Source organism: Carassius auratus, chromosome 3 (genome assembly GCF_003368295.1).
Source record: "Carassius auratus strain Wakin chromosome 3, ASM336829v1, whole genome shotgun sequence".
Lineage (NCBI taxonomy): Eukaryota > Metazoa > Chordata > Actinopteri > Cypriniformes > Cyprinidae > Carassius > Carassius auratus.
This window is the reverse complement of record NC_039245.1, coordinates 3,572,446-3,596,183: the sequence shown is the minus strand read 5'-3', so window position 1 is coordinate 3,596,183 and position 23,738 is coordinate 3,572,446. Positions and strand designations below refer to the sequence as shown.

At 37.1% G+C, this 23,738-nt stretch overlaps 3 protein-coding genes across 9 annotated transcripts in view; 1 reads left to right on the top strand and 2 right to left on the bottom strand.

Moving 5' to 3' along the window:
- The window catches only part of LOC113043553 (calcium channel, voltage-dependent, beta 1 subunit), a 33,599-nt gene extending 16,075 nt beyond the window's left edge, over positions 1-17,524 (bottom strand). Inside the window, exons 1-2 of one of the 7 annotated variants that reach the window (XM_026203054.1) lie at positions 17,175-17,524; positions 9,851-9,937 (exon numbers count right to left, since the gene is read on the bottom strand). In XM_026203054.1, coding sequence (XP_026058839.1) covers positions 9,851-9,937; positions 17,175-17,267 — 180 coding nt within the window. In that variant the 5' untranslated portion in view covers positions 17,268-17,524. Of the gene's footprint in view, positions 1-5,560; positions 5,848-9,850; positions 9,938-17,174 lie in introns of those variants that run through there. The other 6 variants (XM_026203059.1, XM_026203008.1, XM_026203017.1 and 3 more) reach the window with 6 other exon arrangements.
- Positions 17,525-18,309: 785 nt separating this feature from the next.
- LOC113043594 (60S ribosomal protein L19-like) lies at positions 18,310-20,398 on the top strand. The gene is made up of 6 exons (XM_026203084.1): positions 18,310-18,402; positions 19,013-19,119; positions 19,212-19,334; positions 19,521-19,641; positions 19,910-20,020; positions 20,203-20,398. Exons 1-6 carry the CDS (start codon positions 18,398-18,400, stop codon positions 20,324-20,326), a joined length of 591 nt encoding a protein of 196 aa, XP_026058869.1. The 5' UTR covers positions 18,310-18,397; the 3' UTR covers positions 20,327-20,398.
- Position 20,399: 1 nt separating this feature from the next.
- Positions 20,400-23,711, bottom strand: bckdhbl (branched chain keto acid dehydrogenase E1 subunit beta, like). The gene is made up of 7 exons (XM_026203071.1): positions 23,586-23,711; positions 23,429-23,496; positions 23,003-23,329; positions 21,803-22,102; positions 21,442-21,714; positions 21,162-21,246; positions 20,400-20,970 (listed from the first exon to the last, which is right to left on the bottom strand). Exons 1-7 carry the CDS (start codon positions 23,594-23,596, stop codon positions 20,871-20,873), a joined length of 1,164 nt encoding a protein of 387 aa, XP_026058856.1. The 5' UTR covers positions 23,597-23,711; the 3' UTR covers positions 20,400-20,870.
- Between the last annotated feature and the right edge of the window lie 27 nt (positions 23,712-23,738).

Below are 23,738 nucleotides of genomic sequence, written 5' to 3'. Positions count from 1 at the left end.
TGTATAGTTTTTATTGTTTACCCAATAAAATCTATCAAAAGGTACAAGCGAATATGAATTATTAATTTAGTTAATAAAAAAAAAAATGCTGATAATTTAAACAGTAAAATACTCAATACTTCTGATATATAAAAAATGGATAATACCAATTTTTACATTAAAATACATGTGTTACTCCCATTACGATTAACAAATAAGCAATCAATAAAGTGTTATCAACAGTTAGTGTTGCCTAGGTGCTATCAAGCACAGTTTATAATTAGAGATTATGATAAAACACATATGTCTGTATTGATTTTGACTTGCTTTAGATTCTGGGTAATTTCATAAAGATTCTAAAAGCAGACAAAAGCACACAAATCATCGTGACATTGACTTTCACAGTACAGTACAGTGTCAGAACCCTTATATAAGCCTCCCACTCCTCTCATCTTTTTTTCCCCTACTTTCCTCTCGTTTTCCTGTCTGTTTCAGGTGTCGAGCGGACTCTTATTCGTGGGAGGTGTGGACGGTGTGTGGACAGCTGCAAGAATGACTCATTGGATGGATGCGCTTTGCGTGTGTGGACATGAGTGCATTAGGTTTGTCACATATTTGTGAATATGTGTGTGTTGCATGTGTGTTTTAAATAGAAAGGAGAATGTGTCAGACTGACATATGCCATATGCAATGATGTTAAATTATTCATTGTGAAACAGAGGGTCACAGGAACCCAGCGCACACACTAAATATCACCGGCTTCAACAGATTGCACACACACACAAACACACACACAATTTGCCTGGTAGACTATCATTTTTACAGCAGAGAAGTTATATTTGTAATTGTCAGTATAGTGGTCATAAAGTGGGCTAAATCCAAATCCTGCCAGAAATGAATCACACAAACACGCATGTTTTTCTGTCATGGTAGGGATTTTCCACTAATAGTATATTTTTATACTGACCTCATGATATTTCTATCTTCAAACCCTAAGCCAAACCTGTTCTGAAGGACCACTGGAAGCCACTGTAGGCTGGTCCAACAGTGTAAGTGATTTCAGGTTTTACGATCCTTGCTGGGAAATTTGATGCCTAAAATAGGGAACCTGACACACACCAATGTTTACTGAGCTATCTAAATGGGGACATTCCATAGATGTCTATTGTTTTAATAAACCGCAATTTATAAATACAATATCCTAAACCTATGTACTAATGCTAAGTATTTCAGTTTTGACTTCACTGGGCTAAAATGTTTCAAATTACATTTTCCACTGGTAGCTAGACTAATACAATTTCAAATAAAACAATTTCCCTCAGACTACAAGTTTTAGGACAGTACAGTATCAGTAAAAAAATAAGCAAATCACAGGCGAGACACTGCAGGTGAATAGGGTAAAAAAATAAGAACTAATAGTTATCACCTTACTCTCCCAGTTGATTGGTTACATTGATTATTGAAAAAAAAGTTAGTATTACAAGTTTTCTAAAATGTTATGTTTAAATATGCAAATTAGGCATTATTTAATGCAATTGTGCTAATTTGCATAAATGTCTAGTAAAAAAAATCTAAACACTGGATGAAGTCAGATTCAGAATTAAAAAAACAAATTTTTTTGACATATTAGAGTCAATGTTTTTACAGAGGGAATTCTGGGTATCTCCCTTGTTACTAATTCGTAATTCAGAAAATACTTTGAACAGCCAGAAAACAATATATTTTCACAATTTTGGGGGGAATCAAATGTTGTATATAATCAAGGAAAATATATATGAACAAATCCCTCTGTAAAAACCTTCTGAATATAGACACTAGACAGGAATAAAAATGTAATGTTTGGTGTGTGTACGTGCAACTGAAGTGGAGATTTATGGCTCAGTGTTGGAGAAAAAACTCATTTTGAGAAAACGGCCTTCAGAAATATGTATTGTAAATGGAATCTATTGACACAAACAGATAAAGTGCTATAAAAGAAAGACTTAATGGTGTCTTTTGGATGTTTTCCTTCCACTAGTTTGAAAAAGCACTTTATGAAAAGCCAAAAATCTCAAAACTGACAGGTGCTTGAAACTGTGTTTTTGCCTGCAGTGTCTCCCCTTAAGAAGATAACCTTCTATTAGGACCATGTAGAAAGGAAATTCATTACACAACAATTAGAAAGTTCTATTAATAATAATCACAGAAAAGACCTTTCAGGCACAGTGCTGAACAATGCTAATGGAAAAGATCCAATGAATGGAAATCTATTTAGGTTATTAAGGAATTAAAAATCTTTATTTTAGTTCCTAACTCATGCTTCATGCAATCTCTCACTGCATTCATTCTGGTATTTGCACGTCAGCCCTGTTTTGTGTAACTGTCAGCCGCCTATGTGTTTGGCAGTTTTCAAGGCCGGTCCCAGTCACCTCAGTAAAGGTCTACTACATTCATTCTCTTCATACAACAACAAGAACTTCACACTAATATCCCAGGCCTAAATGTTATGAAGTTGTCTCCAATGTAGTTGCAACACATTAACAATAATATTAGCTCAGGTTCTGTAGAGCTCGTAAACAAAGTTGACATTTTCCGTCTTCCAGTGTGCAAATTTCCCCAGGCTGTGTAGAAAGCATCCGTGAACACTATACATCAATAACACTGTCAGACTCGTGCTAGTCAAGACATCAGCGGCGACAAGACAGGAACATGGAGCGGGGAATAAAAACAAAAGACATGCCAGAAGATGACGGCTGATCGAGAGAGAAAAAAGCGAGAAATGGGACAAAATGAAAAGGACTGTGTGGGAGAGGAGGAGAGGACGGATTATACTCCCACTCGCTCATTGTGGGATGATCAAATGTAACAACTACGCTTCTCTGTAGAAATCAACGATAAAGGACTGTTATTATTTAAAAATTCCTTTCCCAGGCTTTTATATGAAATATGATTTCAGTTTAAAGGAATGTTTTGCGTTCAGTGTATGTTAAGCTAAAAACTGCAGATTACTACATCAAATAACTTCTCAGTATAAAAAAAATCATGGTTACAGTACTTACACTTACAATGGAAGTATTCAAAACACATTTAAATACATTTTCAAACTATCTGTTATCAAACTTCATATTTTTCTTCTTCAGGTTTATACAACTATACAGTACTCTAATGGGGAGTAGATAAAGAAACAGTGTTCTTTCCAAGTTATGTTTTACACAAAGTTCTAAGATTTTTATTTTTCACATCCAGTTGGACACTTTTTTTTTTTAGATTTTCTCCTTTAAAGATGTTTAAAGCAATTTGAAAAAATAGCTATACAAACATAACACAACAATAAATAAATAAACAAACAAACAAGTTCAATTGTTTTACAGAATTTGTTTGGGTAACATCAACTGAAATCAGTATTATTGTTTTATTCTGCTTTTTAAATAACTTTCAAAAGACTAAAAGTCAAAAATCATTTGATTAATCACAATAGTGTTATGATTCTCTTGAGGTTTATATTTACCAGGACTCACACAGTGTTACATATAGTTATAGTTACAGTGTTAGAGTTATATTTCATGTTACAAATAGGGTTTTACACATAAAAATATGACTGCCTTATACAATTCAGAAAGGGGGCAAGTGAATCACTATGTCTGGGCCTCCATATCTTCAAAGTGTTTAAACCCCCCAGTGATTCTGATAAAAGAAACAAACAGAGGATCATACAACATACTGTTTCCTTCAATGATTTTTTAAGTTTTAAATAACATGTGGATCAGTTTACTTACTTTACTGTTTACAGAGTTCAGTACAAAGTGTAACTTGAGAGAGTCACAAATGCATGTCGCTTCTGGAAATGTGCAACATAACCATATGCTTCTGAATTCATTTTTTGCCAAAGCACTACATGGACAAATTATGCATTATTCATCCTTTGGACAGCTGAAATGTTCCGGGTATTAAGTGAACAGTCTACACAGAATGACAAATACATGTATGAATGCACTGACCCCTACAGCGACGATTTGGATGCTTCTGAACAAACCCTGAATTCTGTTTGCTCAAGCAAGCATCTGATACCAGCCTCACAATCTGCATCAGTCTGATCCTGGACACACAGACATCTTCAAGCCACCTTAGCAATAAATCACAGCTTTATTATTCCACAGAATCTGACCATCAAACTTAAAAGACACATTTAATGAAAGATCACATTTAGAGATTAATAAGCTGCAGTAAAAAGACAGTGAGACTAAGGCCCCGTCCACACGGAGACGGAGTTTACCCCAATCCGATCTTTTTTTTCCTCGTCTCAGGAAAAATCCGCGTCCACACGAAACTGCAAAATGATGCAGTATACATGCCAGACCAGTATGTGGCGCTGTAATTCTGCCACAGAGATACACTAAAAACAGAGAAGAAGACTTGGACTATGCTCATAAACCATGCGCGTGGTACACAAACGAACATGGAAAAATACATTTATTAATCTGTGTTAATGTTAGTTAATAAAAAAACAATGGTTCAGTTTTTGTTCATGTTTTTGTTGTTGTTACGTGACGTAGAAGTGTCTGACTAGGGGGGAGACGTGGGCTGATGACGTCATCATCTCAGAAAATATACGGATTAGCCGTCCAGACGAAAACGTAAAGACGGCGTTTTCAAATTTATCCATTCTGGGACCCGGTTTCAAAAAATAGCGGTTTCACCTCACGAAAACGCCGGATACGTGTGGACGAAACACCTGTCCGATAAAAAATTTGTGCGTATTCACAGAAACGCGTCTCCATGTGGATGGGACCTAAACCTGTTGATGACTCAAAAGATGATATTTTAAACACGTTCTCTGCATACCAATTATTTGATATTCTCAATCAAAAATGATGCCAATCACCAAACAAAGCAATTTTACAATTTACTGAGCCACATAAGATTCAGTCACCATTACCCTGATTTTTTACCAAATACAAAATTTTCCCTCAGCTTTTCACCTGCTTTCACATTACATCACAGCATTTTAACATTTTTTAAATGCTCTAGATGGTTGTGAAAGACTCATCTAGCGATTCAACTCAATGTTGCCTGAGAAGACACCTTCAAAGATATGTTTTCACTGATATGTATCATTCCACTTCCACAAAAAGCTCCTTTGAAAGCTCAGTAAACATAATTAGCATTGTGAAAACATAATAAATCACATTCGATGCAGTTCTATAATGACTTTATGAACACCTCTGTTAGTTGGTACACGTGATAAGGTTAAATAATAACACTGCATGGGTGCAAAGACCAGACGGAAACCCAGGCAAAGGGCCCTGTGACAAGGCAGCCAGTACCAGCTAGGTCCCTGAGCAGTGCTGGAGGTCTAATTTAAACCCAGCAGGCCTAAGCAGCTGCCCAGCCCAAAATGGAATCAAACAGCAGCAAGGAGAGAGAGAAGGAGAGAGAGAGAGACAGAGAGAGGGAGACAATAAAAGGAGAAAGAGGTACAGAGAAGCTGCAAGATTGATAAGAAAAGATCCATATTTCCAAGGCAGTTTTTTTTGACACAGTTGTTAGTATGCTTAATTAACCACCACACAAACTCACATGGACGTTTCCGGGTGTTTCTTACCATAATGGGCCTCTGAATCCGTGCGTTGGTCTCCATGGCACTCGCTCCTTGCCACGGTAACACAGAGTCACACCCAAAGATCCCAGTTCAGGCTGAACACGATGTGTGTGTCTCACGAGGGTTTGTATTAATGTGTGTGTAGCTGTGATGGGTGTGTGTTGCAAAAGTTAGCCAGGGGACTATACGTGTGTGTCAGGAATTGACCAATTGCTCTGCTAACCTCATCACCCCCTCCTGGCTCATTCTGACACTCACAAACACACACACATACACACAGCTGAAACTTGTACTCATTTTCCAAGTTGAAGGCAGTAAAGAGAGAGGGAGAGAGAGAGAGAATTGGGGAGGGGTAGGGGGGTCAAATTGCAGGACTTGTGCTACATTTGCAGACTGAGGGGTTAAATTTAGCTGTGACAGGCAGGGGCAGATCTCTCTCTCTCTCTCTCACTCAGACTCTCCCATGTTTAGCTCCGGTATAGAGTGGGAAAGTAAACGTCAGAGACAGAAAGAAAGAAAGAAAGAAAGAAAGAAAGAAAGAAAGAAAGAAAGAAGGGAGGAGATAGTGAGAGACCCTTTTAAAGGATCCCCTCTCTGACAGAAGGCCACCTGACTCATTGTGTCTGTTACCGGTGGATCCCACACACCGTTTACTCAGTCACTCCGCCTGAGGTTGACTCACTCAAGTAGAACTGCTTCATTCAGTTCAAAATCACCTGTGTGTGCCTTTGTTAATAGTGATAAGCTGACTGATAAACCGGCTAATATTTGAACATTTTGAGATTATCGGTCAATAACAGTGCCTGCAGAAGCATTTGTTTTTGTTTTGAAAATGTATGATTGTTTTCTAATGTTTGCTTGAGCCAATTGTGTTTGTCTATTGTTGTGAATAAATTGAAAATCTGTTCAAATTTTATATTCAATTTATACCGAAATTTATGGTAAAATCCACATGTTCTTCAAACCTCCAATATTCAAATAATTTTCCTGCTACTGTGTATAATCTTTGGCAGTGCAGTTATTGGCCTCAGTCATTGAAAAATGTGCATTAGATGACCACTCCCTAGTGACAGATTTAGTGTTTGTCAGCTGAACAAACACGCATATGTCACTTTGGATCAAAGTATCTGATCAATGAATCGACGCAAATGTCAGCACCAGCAAATAAACTACAAAATAAATAAATAAATATTACCACAATAATCAGATAAAGCATAAATTCAGACTTTCAGAGTCCCAGTGTACACTATATGCTGGCACCCTCAAGTGGTATGTGCTCATCAGAACCACTAGAGGGCGACCTTTGACCCGCAGGAACTTCCTGTTCAACACCACTCACCCGTCACTTCACCACATTCACACTGCTTCCCAATGTGCCAACGTACACCATGACCTTAAAGTATGAACTTTTTTGGTGAGGAAAAAATGTATACACTTTTGAGTGTGAGGTAGAAGAGTATTTATTTATTTTTGTTGTGAGGTAGAAGAGTAGGCAAGCTTGACCTACTATCAACGTTTTTTTTAAATGTTTGTAGTTCTCAACCAAATCATTAGTCAAAACGCAAAGGATTGTGGGTCATATTAGGATGTGGATGGATCCACACTTCAAATATCTCCCTGAAATAGTAGACCATACAGGGGACTTTTGGCATAGGCTACTCTTGGCTACTCAGCTATGCTTTAATGTCATATAGTATTTAGGATGGATAGTCTGAACATTGGGACTCAGACTCTCATTCTGACGGCACCCATTCACTACAGAGGATCCATTGGAGTGCAAGTGATGTAATGCACATTTTTTCTAAATCTGTTCTGTTAAAAAAAAAAAAAAACTCATCTACATCTTGGACAGCCTGAGGATGAGTACATTTTCTGTGAATTACCAATTTTGGGGGAACTATTCCTTTAAAAGTGCAGTTGCAAAAACAGATTGTTTAATTATCAGGTACAGACAGAAGGTGGAAAGACTAAAATATAATACAAAAACCATAACTAACTTAATAAATGGACTGGGAACACTTGTATTTATCCAGCAATAAAACCATAGAGATAAATATAAAAGTGCCACTCCAGACAAAACAGATATAACCCAGACAAACAAACACAGTAAACAACTCATGCAAACACGTGCAAACACACACAAATGCACTGAAGCAAAAAGCACGCAGCGGCTTTTGTGTGGCATCAGGTGTGACCATGGCATAAAGGGAAATGTGAGGTGATGTTCTGTTGTGCAGCTGCCATTTGAAGCCGTGATCAAACACACCAGCCAGTCCTCAGAGAGCCAAGAAGCACTCTACCTCAGCACCAAAACCACGGAGGTCTGATCTAACAGCATCCAAACCTAATGGGAAAATTACAGAGTGATCCGTCAGGAGAGCCAGTGGGGATAAGAGAGTCAATTATTCAGGGGTCTCATCCTAATAATCTCTGGCTTGAGAACCACACCCATTAACTCACAACACAATACTGTGTGTGTATCTGACAGTGGGACTGATATACACCTGGTTGCGACCACATGTTTTTGTCAGCAATCAACATATCGACCTACACATCCATACACACACACACACACACACACACTTGCATTTGTGGTTATGGGGAATCTCAATAGGAGTAATGGATTTTATACTGTACAAAATGTATTTTCTTTCACCCTACACCTAAACTTACCCCTTATAGAAAACTACTGCCAATTTTTGAATTTCATAAAACACAGTTTTGTATGTTTTTTTAAGCCTTTTGCATTACGGGGACACATTTGTGTACTCATAAACCATATATACCAGTACACACACACACACACACACACAAGCTATATACACAAGCACAATAATCCATTTGCCTCCTCCTCTTCCGACTGTGCAGTATGCTGCGGGAAGATTCGGGGCCCAGTCACCATGGAAACCTGGCCAGTATAAGAGAACAACTGTGTGTGTGTGTGGTTGTGTGTGTGTGTGTATTTGTTCATATGTGTATATGCGTGGGCGTGTATGAGACCAAGGCCTACACAGGTTTTCATATTTTCAGCTGCCAAAGAGGGGGCAGACACACACGGAAACGTACTATACAATCATAAATATTCATGAATCTTCTAAAGTGCGTCCTTACAGGAGCACTAAATATCTTCACCTTTGAAGGTACACATGTAAGAAGAATACATTTTATTATGCACACGTATATTCGAAGATGGGCAGGACTCAACCTTTCTATTCTGCATTGGGGTGAGGGTAAAGTTCCCCCAGGGAAGGAGGAGGTACTTTAGCATGAAACCCCTTGTGGATGGGCAAATGTCGTACAGCAGGGCCTATGAGTACAGCGTGACACAGGGACATTGCTTCAAATGTCAGGTTGACAGAAAAAGAAAAATACAAAGAAAAAGAACTTGATACACACTATATACTGCCTACTACAGGACCTGATTACATTTATGGTTGCACCAATATTACAATTATGACCAAAATGATAAGCCAATAATTACAGTTAATTGATGCAGTTAATTATTTTTATTTATTATTTTCTATATTATATATATATATATATATATATATATATATATATATATATAGAAAGATAGATATAGATATTTTTTAAGTAGTATGAAAAATAGATATTCATTTTGAGATTCACCAAAGAACCCATTTAACAGAATTATTAAACTATTAATTAATCAATTTCTGTTTTTAGAAATTACCTTCAGGTGAATGCTAAATGATGGCAAAGGCAATCTTGGTGTAAAAATAGTAGAATTAAACATGCACAGTTATTCAAAATACACTATTTTTAAGGTTTGCTTATAGTAAAAATATTTTTAATAGAGATTAATCATTATTTAATGCATTAAAATGTATATTTTTACATTTAAAATTGATATATTAAATTTAATTGTAATATGAATTAATACAATGGATTTCTTTATTTCAGTTCTGTTCTCTTGAAAAGTGTATCATGGTTTCCACAAAAATATTAGGCATTCATTGTGTGTGGATGTATATTATATATATATATATATATATATACACACACACACATACAGTGGGTATAGAAAAGAATCACCCACTTTAAGATATCCACATGAAAAAGAGAAGATCTGCACGAACACCCACAGATCAACAGCAGAAACTAGACTGTCATCACAGGGAGACTCAGTATGTTAATGACTGCAAGAGCTTCATGCAACTATAAGTTGGCTTGTAACAGTTTTAAAATGGATGCTGAGAACCTGAGAACTAGATTACATGGTGCATGATGGTGCAAAAATGGGAATTACACCTCACATGACAGGTGTCTTACCTGTCGGACAAAGCTGTTCGAAGTTGTGTCAGAGGAGGTGCTGCCATCTGAACGCTTGAAACGACTCTTCCTCTTTGCATACTTCCCCTGAAACATTAGAGAGAAAGGAATTAGAAAAGAAGACACTTTTTTGTATTCATGCTCACTCACTCACTCACTCACTCACACACACACATACAATGTGGATTTTAGGCCCTGTCTCTGTGTCCAGATATGATTACCCATAATTACTCATGTCCTCCAGTATTCTCTGGAAATCAGTAATCTGATTGGCCATAACACTGGCCAATGGCCTGGCTGCCCTCGGCAGAGCCCTCTATGTGGCATTCATAGGCGCCAGACTCCATTGCCATGGAGACCAGAAGAAGGCTAATTGGGTTTGGTGGCACTAAAAGACCCTGATGGATCAGGCAACACTGTAATATGATCAAAACCTGCATTAACAGAGATACACACAAGCTTTCTGACACAAATGCTTGGAAAACCATTGTTTTTCTTTACCTGAAACACACGACTCCTTCCCCTTTTAATCAGGTAAAATGTCTAAATCTCTACAACAATATATATTAGTGGTGGGCCGTTATTGGCGTTAACATGAGACTCTTATCGGGCAATAAAAAAAATATCGCCGTTAATCTATTCTCAAAGTTGGGTTGGGAGCTGGGTACGCGAGCTATGATGACTTTCACCTTAACAGTTTAGCGATGTATGTATACCTAGCCGAATCTGTAGGGACAAGTCTTTAAACCTATGTGTATGACTACTGTGAAATTACCACACCAAACGTGACGTGCCAACTTGGATGCAGCTAAGATGCCGGAGGGTTTGCTTCAGGGAATTATTATATTTTTTTTAAAGAAGGTTCCCAATGGAAACCTCAACAAGACGCACGCATGTTTCACACATACTCCATCTGCAGTGCGTATGCAGTCCGTGTGCGTTTCGTATGTGGTGCAGAAGCAGCACGGACTCGATGTGCTTTCACACAGGACGCATTTGCAGTCCGCTACTCAGTACCTAAACGCATGCACAATGTAGCCACGTGCTCAGTTTCGCCTCATATAAATTTCACATACAAATAGACAGTAAAAGTGGAGTAATGAGTGCTGCAGAAATGGCAAGTGGAGGAGATAATGAAGGCTGCCCGGAGTTGGCGTATGCCCCCAAGTCATTAATCCGGTTGGTGGGAACATTTTCGATTTCATCTTACTTATGATGACAACGGAAATAAAACAGTGGATACAACTGCGGCTGCGTGCAAGCATTGTGCAAAATGCATTCAATATGCTAATGGAAACACTTCTAATATGACAGTTCATTTGAGAAGACATCAAACACCAATGTGTTGTTAAACATAAACAGGAGAGAGCCAGTTAGGAAACAACTTCTACTGTCCGCAGCATTTACGCAACCTCTCAGTGATAAGTCGCACAGGGCAATAGCCATAACTAAAGCATTGGTGATGTTTATAGCAAAATATATGTAACCGTACAGCGTGATTGAGTGTGAAGGATTTCGTCAGCTGATGAACCCAGACAGCAAGCAGTTTCGCCCCACATCTGGCCCGCATGGATTTCACACGGGCCATATGTGGGCCGGATCTGGGCCGAAACTGCTTGTTGTCTGGGAATGTACTCGAGCCGCGTTATAATATTCCCTTTCGCCCAAAACCACTGTAATTCCAAAACTGTATGACGAGAGACAGGGAGAAATTAAAAAAATAATTGTCCAACACAGCCCACGTACCTTTATTCTTTAGTTTCCAAATACTGCACTTTAATTTCAAGTGAAAGAAATGTATCCTCACTCTCAGGGAATAGAAGCATTGTTTATACGGTTCTTCTGTTAAGATAGTTAAACTTATGCTTGACTTTATGATTATGGCCTTAGTTATTCTTATAGCCTCATTATATTATGTTATTACATTATATTATATTTTTATGTTTAAAGTATTTTGACTTGTTTGAAAGACAGAGCTTTAAAAAAGAGAGAGTTCCTCTCTTTTTCTTATATATATATATATATATATATATATATATATATATATATATATATATATATATATATATTGTATTTATTTTGTTAAATTTATATCTAGCATATTTTCAAAGTTCTCTGTGTTTATTTATTTTATGGGAAAGTTATTTCCTAGTTAATCATTTGGTGCATGTGTGCAGTAGGCCTAGCCTGCGTTTAAAAACTGAGGGGTCCACTAGTTGCGTTTTTGTTTTAACGGTTAATGTTTTATAACGCTAATAAAAAAAAAATTCCCAATGTTTTTGACATGTGTGGTGCTTTGGTTTAGCATCGGTTACTTCATATTATTTAAACAAAATCATGTTTAAAATCTGTTATTCCGGATGTTAACTTGAAAATAATTTAGTCTGAATACCTTTTTGTGTATATTTTTCAGAAGCTCTGAGATAAAGTCCACGGGAGCGGGTGGGAGTGGAACACATAGGTTGGGGAGCGGGCAAGCCTGGTCATACATTCAGCGATATAGTCCCGCGCAGGGCTCTACAATGGAGCTCCGATATTATGATTTACCATGGCAAAAACAAGTCTGCATACTTCAGACTCAATACAAGTTAAATTCTTATCACTGTTATAATAACACAGGTGAAAACTGGCAGAACGGTATGTTATTGAACTAAATAGGCTATTCATTTTCATGGTATCTCATGGGCAAAAATATATATATATGAAAAAATAATAATACAAATTTAAGTGCATTTTACAAATGATCTGCCAATAGGGTAAGAAAAGTAAGGCAGCAGCTATTTACACTAAGTGGAATTAACATGCTATTTACATGTTAAAATCCTGATATATTATATTTGCCATATAGAAGTAGCAGTTTTTTGCAACAGGCTAAGTGTAAATAATAATTAGATGCTATATATACTTTATACTGGTAGATACATACTAGGCCTATTTACACCTCAGTATTGTTGTACATTAAGAGGATGCAACAATAACAGATTATAAATTATTATATTTATAAAAATTATAAGTACTTTTATCATTATTAAACACTCATTAAGCACTTTACTTTCACTTTTAGATCATTTTCTTAATTTTTCTTTAAAATAAATTTTAATGTTATATGTGATGGGAAAAGTGAGAAGAACGTCCTCTAAAAAAGCTGGACTCAAACCCCATCAATCGTGTCACAAGCTAGTTTTCCAAGCTGTTATTTACTTGTGTAGTATTTAACCTTGTGTGACATTGCAGGGCGGCACTATGGTATATTTGCACTTAGTAATAAACACTCCGAATAATCTTGTTTTCCATTTGCATTAAGATTATTTTTATTACAACATGAATAAGATAAAATATCTTATATAATTTTCTTACATAGAAAATCCATCTTGAATTAACATATATATATATATATATATATATATATATATATATATATATATATATATATATATATATATATATATATATATATATATATATATATATATATATATATATAGAATATACTGTACTTGAAATAAGAAAAAAATACTTGGTAAGACAAGCAGTTTTGCAGCGTGCATGAATGAATGAAGTACTGAAACCTCGCTTGTGCTTTAAAAGGGGAAAGAGACCGAAAGAAACTCTGGGTTTACTGAAGAAAGCCTGCTCCCGACCACATTAGGTTCACAGAGTAAGTTACCCTGAGTTTCCCTCATTTCAGGGTTAACATACTCAGAGTTTTCACTTAACCACCTTTCTGAAATGGGCCCCAGGGAACCTCAAATCAAGCTAATCATTGTCTTTGGGATCATTAGAAAATTATAGGTCCGTGAGTTTGATCATGGTAGGAGCCAAAATCTGCAGCACATCAGCCCTCCATGACAAGATCTGAGGAACCTTGGTTTAGACCTTTCAGGGAACCAACTCCGAATTACTGGCTTAAAGTTGGGATATGAAAAAGCACTTTATCAGAAAAAATGAAACACAACTAAATGGGATTGGAAAGTTATTATCTAGGGGTCATACAGGGTACAGACAGTTAACACTATCATAATTGCTTTATAGGGAAGAGCATCTGAAAGGTGCTGTATAACATTTGGGCTTGAATATCTCAAATATACAAACATGAAATTCTTTTTGCATAAATCAAACCACAATGACACATCTTTCCCAATATTGGTAATATCCCATGGTCTTGCCTCTATCAGTACCAGTGAAATCATAAAACATTCATTTAAAACCAAACAGAACAGGACAGAACTGCACTGTCTACATTACTTCAGCATCATCATAGAATGTTCATAATAGACATTACAGTCACAAAAAGGCATTACTGAGCACTGCCATTGCAAGTTAATGTGATATATAAACCAAACACTAGAAATACTTTTTCCCTTCGATAATGCATTTCAGTATTATTAAAGTCAAGATAAAATCAGTTAACCCAGTTTACTTCTTTAAAGCATAATCCTGGGCTTGTTCTGCATAAATCCCTTGTTTGCATTATTCCCAATAAAGAAATGTTTAAAGTCGACGCCAATAGCCTCGTGTTTAGAGTGCAGATATATAGCACAGTTGTGCTCACAGCAATCTGAGTTCAATTCCCGTCTCCAAGTAGTTTGCTGAATCCACTCACTTCTCTCCTCCCAATGCTTTCCTCTCATCTCCCTGCCTCCTGTCCATTAAAGGCATTAAAGCCCAAAAATATAACTTGAAAAAGAGAAATGGTTCAAATAATTAAGAAATAAACTATATAGTAAAAACTTCAACTGAAATAAAAAATACTTGGCTGGATTCTTGTTTGCAATGATCCAATCTATTGCTACAGGATAAAATCAGGTCATACACTACATTATCCTTCTTAAATGTGTTTCACTCAGAAACACATGTTGGAGTGTAAAATGCAGTTTTAGTTAACAATAACAACACTAAAATAACCTTCTCATATTTTTGGCACCACTTGTACTTTTAACCAACACAACACTTTAAGAGAAGAACTTTAAGCAAATGCTAATATACGACAAAACCAGATCTGAGAAAAGCCAGCAAAATGTCAAGGGAGGTAGGAGGGATGTATTACTATGGTGATGAGAGATTTCCTGTTGACAAACAGTCACTGAGACTAATTAGATAATTAACGGGGGAAAGCTGTGCCATGGGGCAGGTCAGGAGGAATGATTTTAGAGTTACACAGTATCATCACTAGTTCATCAGGAAGAGAAGAGAAGAGAAGAGAAGAGAAGAGAAGAGAAGAGAAGAGAAGAGAAGAGAAGAGAAGAGAAGAGAAGAGAAAACTTAAATCCAATTAAAAACTACATTAAATACCCACTTATTGTCCTACAATAAACAAAAATCCAACAGAAATACACTTTTATTTTCTGTACTCAACCAGTTTGCTCTCACACACATACACACTCGCTTCTCAACACTCTGCCTCTTCACAGCTATGTATAGACATGATTCAGACTGAGCACCTCTTCACAGCACAGGTCACACACATTCACGCTACCGCATTACATAAAGACCATTATATAAATACAGCCCTAGCCTTCAGAAACACTGCTGAAACATCCATCCACACACCACACACAGTTATAAGCCGTGCTAAACAGGGTGATGAGTGTACATTCATACATCAACCATCTTCTGAAACAAACAGAGAACAGAGAAAAAGGCAGAGCCAGAGAGAGGCATCAGTAAATGTGTCCCTCATTTGTGCTAAAAAGATGGATCTTAAAATCAAACAGTCACTGTTATAGAGAGGTCAAATATACAGAAGATGCTGGGAAACCAGAGAATATGCAGGACCTGGAGGATTTTTTTCAAAGAACAGCGGACAGTTTAACTGCTCAGGACAAACAATGGGCTCGTGAACAGCTATTGCAAAACAGTTGCTTTTTTATCAATTCAATTATTATTTTGTCTTGAGTAGTGACAGTGCCAAATGAGAAAATATCATGCAATTTTCATGATGTCTGGTATTTTGTTAAACTTATTAACATTTTGCATATTCTGCAAGGGGAATGCAAACTTATGAGCAGGACTGTATAAAAAAGATAAAAGAAAATTTGACTAAATTGTGATTGGTACTTTTTTGGCCGCAAATGGTAATTTTGCACACAGTAAGAGATTAAAAGAAGGTAAGCAGTGGCTTCTTTTCAATCTTTTTCAATTTCACTTGGGAAAACAAACACTGAAATCACAGTTAGGATAGACTAATAAATTGACATTTCTTTACCAATCTCTCCCACTATCCTTCAAAGCACTAGGATTTATCCATTTGTCATTTTTAAGTTTTTAATCACTTAAAATATAATACAATTTAGTGAGATAATTTATTCTTACATATACATTTTAATAAGTACAGGTCAGCATAAGTATGTTGTTTTATTTTCACATAAATATATCAGCTAAACTAAATTAGGATGGGATATTATTTCACTAATATTTTTGACATTTTACTTTCACAAAAGTTATTTGAAACATTAAAGAAAACACTTTACTTGCATTTAATATGCTGTATATAAATTCACTTTTTTACATTTTATTTGATGCACTTAAAAAATGGGACATCTGCTTTTTGACCCAGATAGATAGATGGATGGATGGATGGATGGATGGATAGATAGATAGGTGGATGGATGGATGAATAGGTGAATGGATGGATGGATGGATGGATGGATAGATGGATGGATGGATGGATGAATAGGTGGATGGATGGGTGGATAGGTGGATGGATGGATGGATAGATAGATGGTCTGGTAAATATATATAATAAATCACTGGTGGGTCCGTGTGGGCATGGTTTGTGGTAAAATCACCAAGGTGGAAGTGCTATAGGATGACATCACGTTTTATAGCTTATATTGACATCATATTTCTAGCACTAAGTCTGTCAGACAGCACTTTTAATCAACTTAAACGGCTCATGACATTAGCCCTGCTCTAAAATCAGACGTAAACAAAAAAAGCGATCTCTTGTTTAAGTGTGAAGGTTCATAACTTATCAGCAGAATAGACTGTCATAAAATATGCAAGACTCTGGTAGGCCAGCTGTCTAGAGAGACCGAGTGAACAGAAGCTAGGTGATGAAATAATCTTATCCCACTAAATGCACTTTATGATTAAACAAATATCCCTATTCAAAACAATGCAGTTCATGCATAAACAACTTTCAGTCGCTTATTTTCTAGCAGCGCACTTTTAAAAGACCTTGTGGGGAGCGCGAGCGCAAAGATGCAGTCTTGTTGCCAAGTAACCACGGCTGATAACCACTAAACCTAGCATTAAACCAAAGCTGTGTTTTTCACTCTGTCATTCTTAAATAGCGTGAATAGTGTCATTCTTTCTCTCTTACCTGAGCGTGAGAGCCGTGGTGGTCGAACATGTCCATCTGGATTTCCTGGGTTGAGGTGGAAGGCGTCCTGGACATAATACCCTCCTGTACCATTGATTTGAACTTTAAATTCGGTTGTATTGTTTCATTTAATGCCTGCTTTCAGATTATTATACATTTTAAAATAATTTAAGATCAAATGAAACAGACGAAGGTGGTTTTCCTCCTTCCTGTGGCTTATAGAGGTCTTGTCACAGCGCTGTTGCGCGCCCAGTCCTGGTGGCGTTGTTAACCACAAACCCTCTTCCTTCCCAAATACAACGAGCCTAGTCTCCAGCTGTTCAGTTGAGGGGCCAGGCCCCGCCCTCTTTCTATTTTCAATCAATCAGATAGGAAAGGGGCGGGGATAGTGGACCAACCTCTCACCGATTGGTTGATAGAATCGAAATTACTACGAGACGGACGATGGCTGTTCTACTGTGTATAAAGGCGTAATAGGCACAATGTTGCTCCATATGAACGATAAACGACCACACCCATTGATTCTGTAACATGTAATACATATTAAATGTACCACGTTATTGCATGCATATATAATTCATTTATTATGAGTTTTTTTAGTAGTCTACCAACCTGGTTTCCTGCATTACCCTCTTATTCTTTCAAAAGTCGAATAAAACACAGGACAAAACATGCTGAGAAAAATCTAATTACCAGTATTTATAAGACGCAAGCCATACCCAGACTACAGTATTTGAGAAAATGTGTCTCGCTAATATTGCACTTTGCATTTATTATTGCACCACCAAACTGTTTGCATGTAAATATGAATTCACTAGTACAGTACTACAGAATCCACAAGTTATGGTCTTTCAACAGGCAAAACACTGTCCCCGTGTGGCCTCTTAAATGAAACAGCACGCTAAAACTAGCCTAGAAGTAGCACTGCCTGCCCTACACAAGCACAAGCGAGGACCGTACCATTCCTGTTGTCGAGGTAGGCATATCATGTTCTAAATACATATTCATACTCTGACGTGATGAAGTTATACTATAATTGTTTAAAGTACTGATTAACGGATTACATACGTACATTTATCGCATTTATAACCATCTACTTTTGTAGTAATCTTATAGTAGTTGATTACCTATGGCGTGATCTCCCCCCCTCCCCGTAATATAACCGTATAATCGCAAAGTCTCCGGCATTGACAGCCTCTTTTAACTTCCGCTGAGTAGCAGCCATGAGGTAAATTTTCTTTACACGTGTAATCCTCGATTTTTCTTATAAATCTAACGCGGAAAAATGTTATATGTTGAGGTAGACGATCCTTACACTTTTTAAAACAAATAATTTAACATCTGAGGACGATTCATGGTGTAACGATGCTATTTGGGTAAAATCGCCATGTTGTGTCTTGCGATTTGCAAACAACGTAACGCCGAGATTATATTACATGGTGTTCAGTAAAGCGATTGTCGCAAACGTTTCTCATTTTGTGGTACTTTATTTTAATGTGCTCTTGTTTTACATCAATGTTTTATTTTTGTTTATCTGAGTAGGCCAAAGTCCATTTAGTGTACGTTATGCGATTTGAGTAGGCCGGTTATCAAACGTGCTCCACATGATCAATCATGCCCAGGATAGACTAGGGTCACTTCGATGGTCTGCTTATCCTAAAAGCCATAGCAGATTAATGGCATTTTGGCCATCTTTTCATATTTTGCTAGATTTGAGTAAGGTGACAAGTCTATATTATAATTATTAATAAAATAGTAGATGCAATTATTTTGTACTTGTACAATGCTGTAGCGAGTCTAAAGAAAAATTAAAAACGGTCCCCCTTTTTTTCCTCCAGCATGCTCAGGCTTCAGAAGAGGTTGGCGTCCAGCGTTTTGCGCTGTGGCAAGAAGAAAGTGTGGTTGGACCCAAATGAAACCAATGAGATTGCCAATGCCAATTCTCGTAAGTAATTAGGACCACCTTCAATACCTCTGCATTGGTGCAAACACCGATTTTACAATGGAGTAGTAATTTACTTCCTTTTGATCTTCTAGGTCAGCAGATTCGCAAGTTGGTGAAGGATGGGTTGATCATCAAGAAGCCTGTAACCGTTCACTCTCGTGCTCGATGCCGCAAGAATACCCTGGCACGGCGAAAGGGTCGTCACATGGGTGTTGGTGTGTACCACTTAAATGGCATTTGGTCATTAGTTGCTACTGACATGACAACAGGAGTCTTGGCAATCCAAAGGGAATTTAAATTAATGGGGAAAAAGTTGTTCTGGAATCTAGTGCACTAGAAATTGGGTAATCATTCTTGAGCTATTTTCTGACTGTGTTGTGATCGGTTTTGTTTGCATGCAGGTAAGAGAAAGGGTACGGCTAATGCTCGTATGCCTGAGAAGCTGTGCTGGATGAGACGCATGCGTATTCTGAGACGACTTCTGAGACGTTACAGAGAGGCCAAGAAGATCGACAGGCACATGTGAGCTTGTGTTTTCATTGTAATTGCACACACTACCCCAAAAGGTTTCTATATATGTGTGTGTATATATGGATATGTGTAAATATGTATGTATATATGTGTGTGTGTGTGTGTGTGTGTATATGTAGTGATTCTCTAACTATATAGCAGGATATTTATGATTATTGTGAACATCTTGATTTGGCAAGATCAATTTTCATTAATAACATGCAGTTTGAAAGTGTTGATCAACAAATTACTAAATTTTTAACTATTGTTTCTCCTTCAGGTACCACAGTTTGTATCTGAGGGCAAAGGGTAACGTGTTCAAGAACAAACGTATCCTGATGGAGCACATACACAAGCTCAAGGCAGACAAGGCCCGCAAGAAGCTCTTGTCGTAAGTGTCCAAATGACATTACCCAGTGTGCACTGCATCATTATACTGCCCAGCTGCCTCATCACATTTTATCACAAATCTTATGAATTGAGAGAGAGAAACTTTTTTCCATGGCAATTAGCTGTAAATGTGATAACATGGTCTTACTCCAATGCTAATCTATGTGTCCCTTCACCCTGCAGTGACCAGGCAGAGGCTCGTCGTACAAAGACCCGTGAGGCACGTAAACGTCGTGAGGAGAGACTGCAGGCTAAGAAAGAGGAGTTCATTAAAACTCTTTCCAAGGAAGAAGAGACCAAGAAATAAGATTCTCATTTTCCTGCCCCAAATGTTCTTCAGCTCACTTAAGTGATAATAAATACACACTTTGTCACAGTCCTTTGGTTTCTAGAGTGTTTATGGATGTATATGCATACAGAGGGGTCATTTTGAGGGTCATAAACACAGGATATGCATCTTAAGAAATTATTCTTGGGACACCGTAAAAGGAACATTTCCAAATAGCACAAGTTTTTAACACGTATCAACGGTACATTTCACACAGCACTGCTGCCCCTGAGAAATTAACTTTTTTTAAATATATATTTCTCAACCAATCATAAGCAATTACTCCATCAGTGTAAAGCTCTGAATACAAACAGAATAGCATTAGTCATTTAAAAAAAAGGTAGGCTCTTTTGTAAATACCAAGAGGTCGTGACCATTTTAAAGAAGTAAAGAGCTAAACCATTTGTTAAAATGTAAGAAATTAAGTGCCTTTTATAAATCTGTGTTAAGCGGATATCTGCAAATATCAGTATAAATGTGCAATCATTGCTATTTTGCTGCTCAAAAAAAACCATTGGAGTGTTCATGGTGTTTTTGTGTTGTTTTCAGTGTTCATTGTCTCTGCTGTCTTTTCCAGTGAGCTGTAGGGCACCTCTGTTAGTTTTTGGTATTTAGCTTTAATCCTGCAGAAACAGCAATATGTGGTTATGTCGAAGTGGGCAGTTATCTTTGGGAATGATGAAAAGCATTCAATACTTGGAATGAAAACTAGTAATAGAAACCATGCATTGATTTTTTTTTAGTGTCAGCCCTGTATGATATAATTTAAAAGATGTAATAAACATCAGTTAACCAATTGATTAAGACTACTTACCAAAAACAAATCACACAGAATGCCAGTATAATGAATAAAGCAATCAGCAGGCCTTTGATTGTCCACCTATATGCATTTGTAAGACCTATGTGACAAAATACATTTAAAATCGAGCACTATATTCTATACAAGTAAAGTCACTTTTATTGTCACATACTAGGCTATGGTAGATCAAGCACTATACAGTATCATTTAATTAGAAAAGTGAAATGTAAAATGGGTTTTTCGTCCTGTTTTCCAGCTAGGTAATGTTACCTTACTGACATTTAAATCAGCTCACCTTCAGTGATGTTGACTGGAAGAGTCATATTTGTCTGACCAAGGTAGTTTCTGCTGACACACATGACAGTGCTGTTACTTGTGAAGTTCACAACGGTCATTGTGAAGGTGCTTCTAGCAGTGACGTATGATTCGCTGCTTTCAGTAATATGTGGTTTGTTTTGTAGCAGAGGCCAGTGAATATCAGGCAAAGGCACTCCTTGACTGACACACACACAAGCGAGCTGATCCTGTTGCAGAGAGCATGCAGAGCTGTTCAGTATCTGAGGATGAGCTGCAAGATACACAATCATGAAACACTATCAGCAAGAGTTATCAAAAACCTTTCAGTCTGATTAATTATTATGTGAAATATAACTCACAGTGAACCGTCAAAACTGTTTTAGCACTTGCACTCTGATTTTTCCCAAACATTGCTTCACATGTGATCTCTGCTTGATGATCCTCAGGTACAGGCGTATAAAGGACCCTTTCAGAATACCCTGAATATTCATGCATTTCTTTTTTAGATTTTTGCATTACTTTTGGGGTTGAGATGAACCCATTCCAGGTTATTTTTGGATCAATACCAGGGCAGTGCTTCGAAAGGCTACAGTTTAAAAAAGTCTCCTTTCCAGCTAAAAGGTTCTCGGAGTAAGTTCTTGGAGTCAGCTCCACTTTCGCTAGAGAAAAATAAAGACATAAAAGTTTATAGCATAACACTTAATCATGTAAACAACACTGAATATGCAACATTAAGGCAAAACACTGCAGGTGATTAGGGATTTACGTTTTAGATATCATTGTGTTTCCCCCCCAGTTGATTTATCATATTACTTAAAAACGATTGTTTTGTATTGCAAGTTCTCTGAAATGTTGCTTCTAAATATGTAAATGATGCACCAAATAAATATGCACACATTTGCATAGATTTCAAACAGTAATCTGAAAACTAGATAAAGCCAGATTTAAAATTCTTGTTTCAAATTAGCGTTAAAGGTTTTTACAGAGGGCAATTTGGAAATGTGTCATCACTCCAATCTATAAATACTGTACACAACCATACACCATATTTTTAGGAATACAGTATTACATAAATCAGGTAATTTGAACGAAACCTCTGTAAAAACCTTCAGAATATTGACAGGAATATAACTGTAAATTTTGATCTGCTACTGAAGTGGAGACTGTAGACCAGAATGACTAAAAACTGACCATTGCATGAACAAAAAAAAACATGATTTAGCCTGTTGTGTCTTGCCTTCAAACCGAATTCGAAATGCCCATAAAACACCCAAAGAATAACTTAAAGATATAATAATAATAATAATAATAATAATACATGACATAATTTAATATACTGAAATACAAATGCCTAAGAGTTTTAGATGAAGAATTAATGCAATCAAGTCAGCTGACATAAACATATTAAATAAAATATAACAATAAAAATCGATGTGACAGCCTGTCAGTTCTGTCATGGCAATATTTCAAATATCAATAAAAACTCTGACAGGCTACCATAATTATTAAGGAAAGATTATTAATTTAGACTTTTTTTTCTTAAGTTTCCACTTACATACCAAGACATGAGGCCACTTTAACCCTATCAGGAAAAATGTGTCTTTCGTTCGCTCCCCATTCTAACATGAAGCCGTACTCCTCAGGGGTGTCCGGTGTGTTCCGCAAAACAACACTGCATTCTGATTCCGTGGAAATCATCGGTCTCATCAGTCCAGGCTTCTTCTGCACGTCGGCGGGGCTGAGGGGGAATTCGGGACTGCCTCTGAACCAGACCTGTCGGCCGGACAGCGCTCTCATTGGAGCAGTAAACGCACAGGGGATCCTGACACGTCCTCTTTCTGTTTCGATACACTTTTCTGTTAGGCGTAATCTGAAGCTATAATCTCCTAAATACAATATTTAGTGTTAAAATGTTTTCTAATGGACACAGTTCGTTAGTTAAAACATTAAAAAGAGCAAATGCGTGACTTGTGTTTTGGACTCACCCCCTGGCCCTAGGCACCCATTACACAATCCAGTCATGAACAGAAAAAGCAGAACAGACAGTAACCTCCTGAAATGTTTAGTGCGAACAGTGTCAACAGATTTCACACAGGCTAAACATCGTCTTAAAAAGTTGAGGAATGACTAAAATATACTCACCATTTCATCATTTTTGAGTTGACTGCGATCTCTTTGAATAGCTAGACTGGCATGTGTTGACTATCCTACTTGTTTGTATAAACCAGTTCCTCATAACCAGGCTCGTGACATCATTTCCTGTGTCGTTCTACATACCTCATTATTAATAAGCCT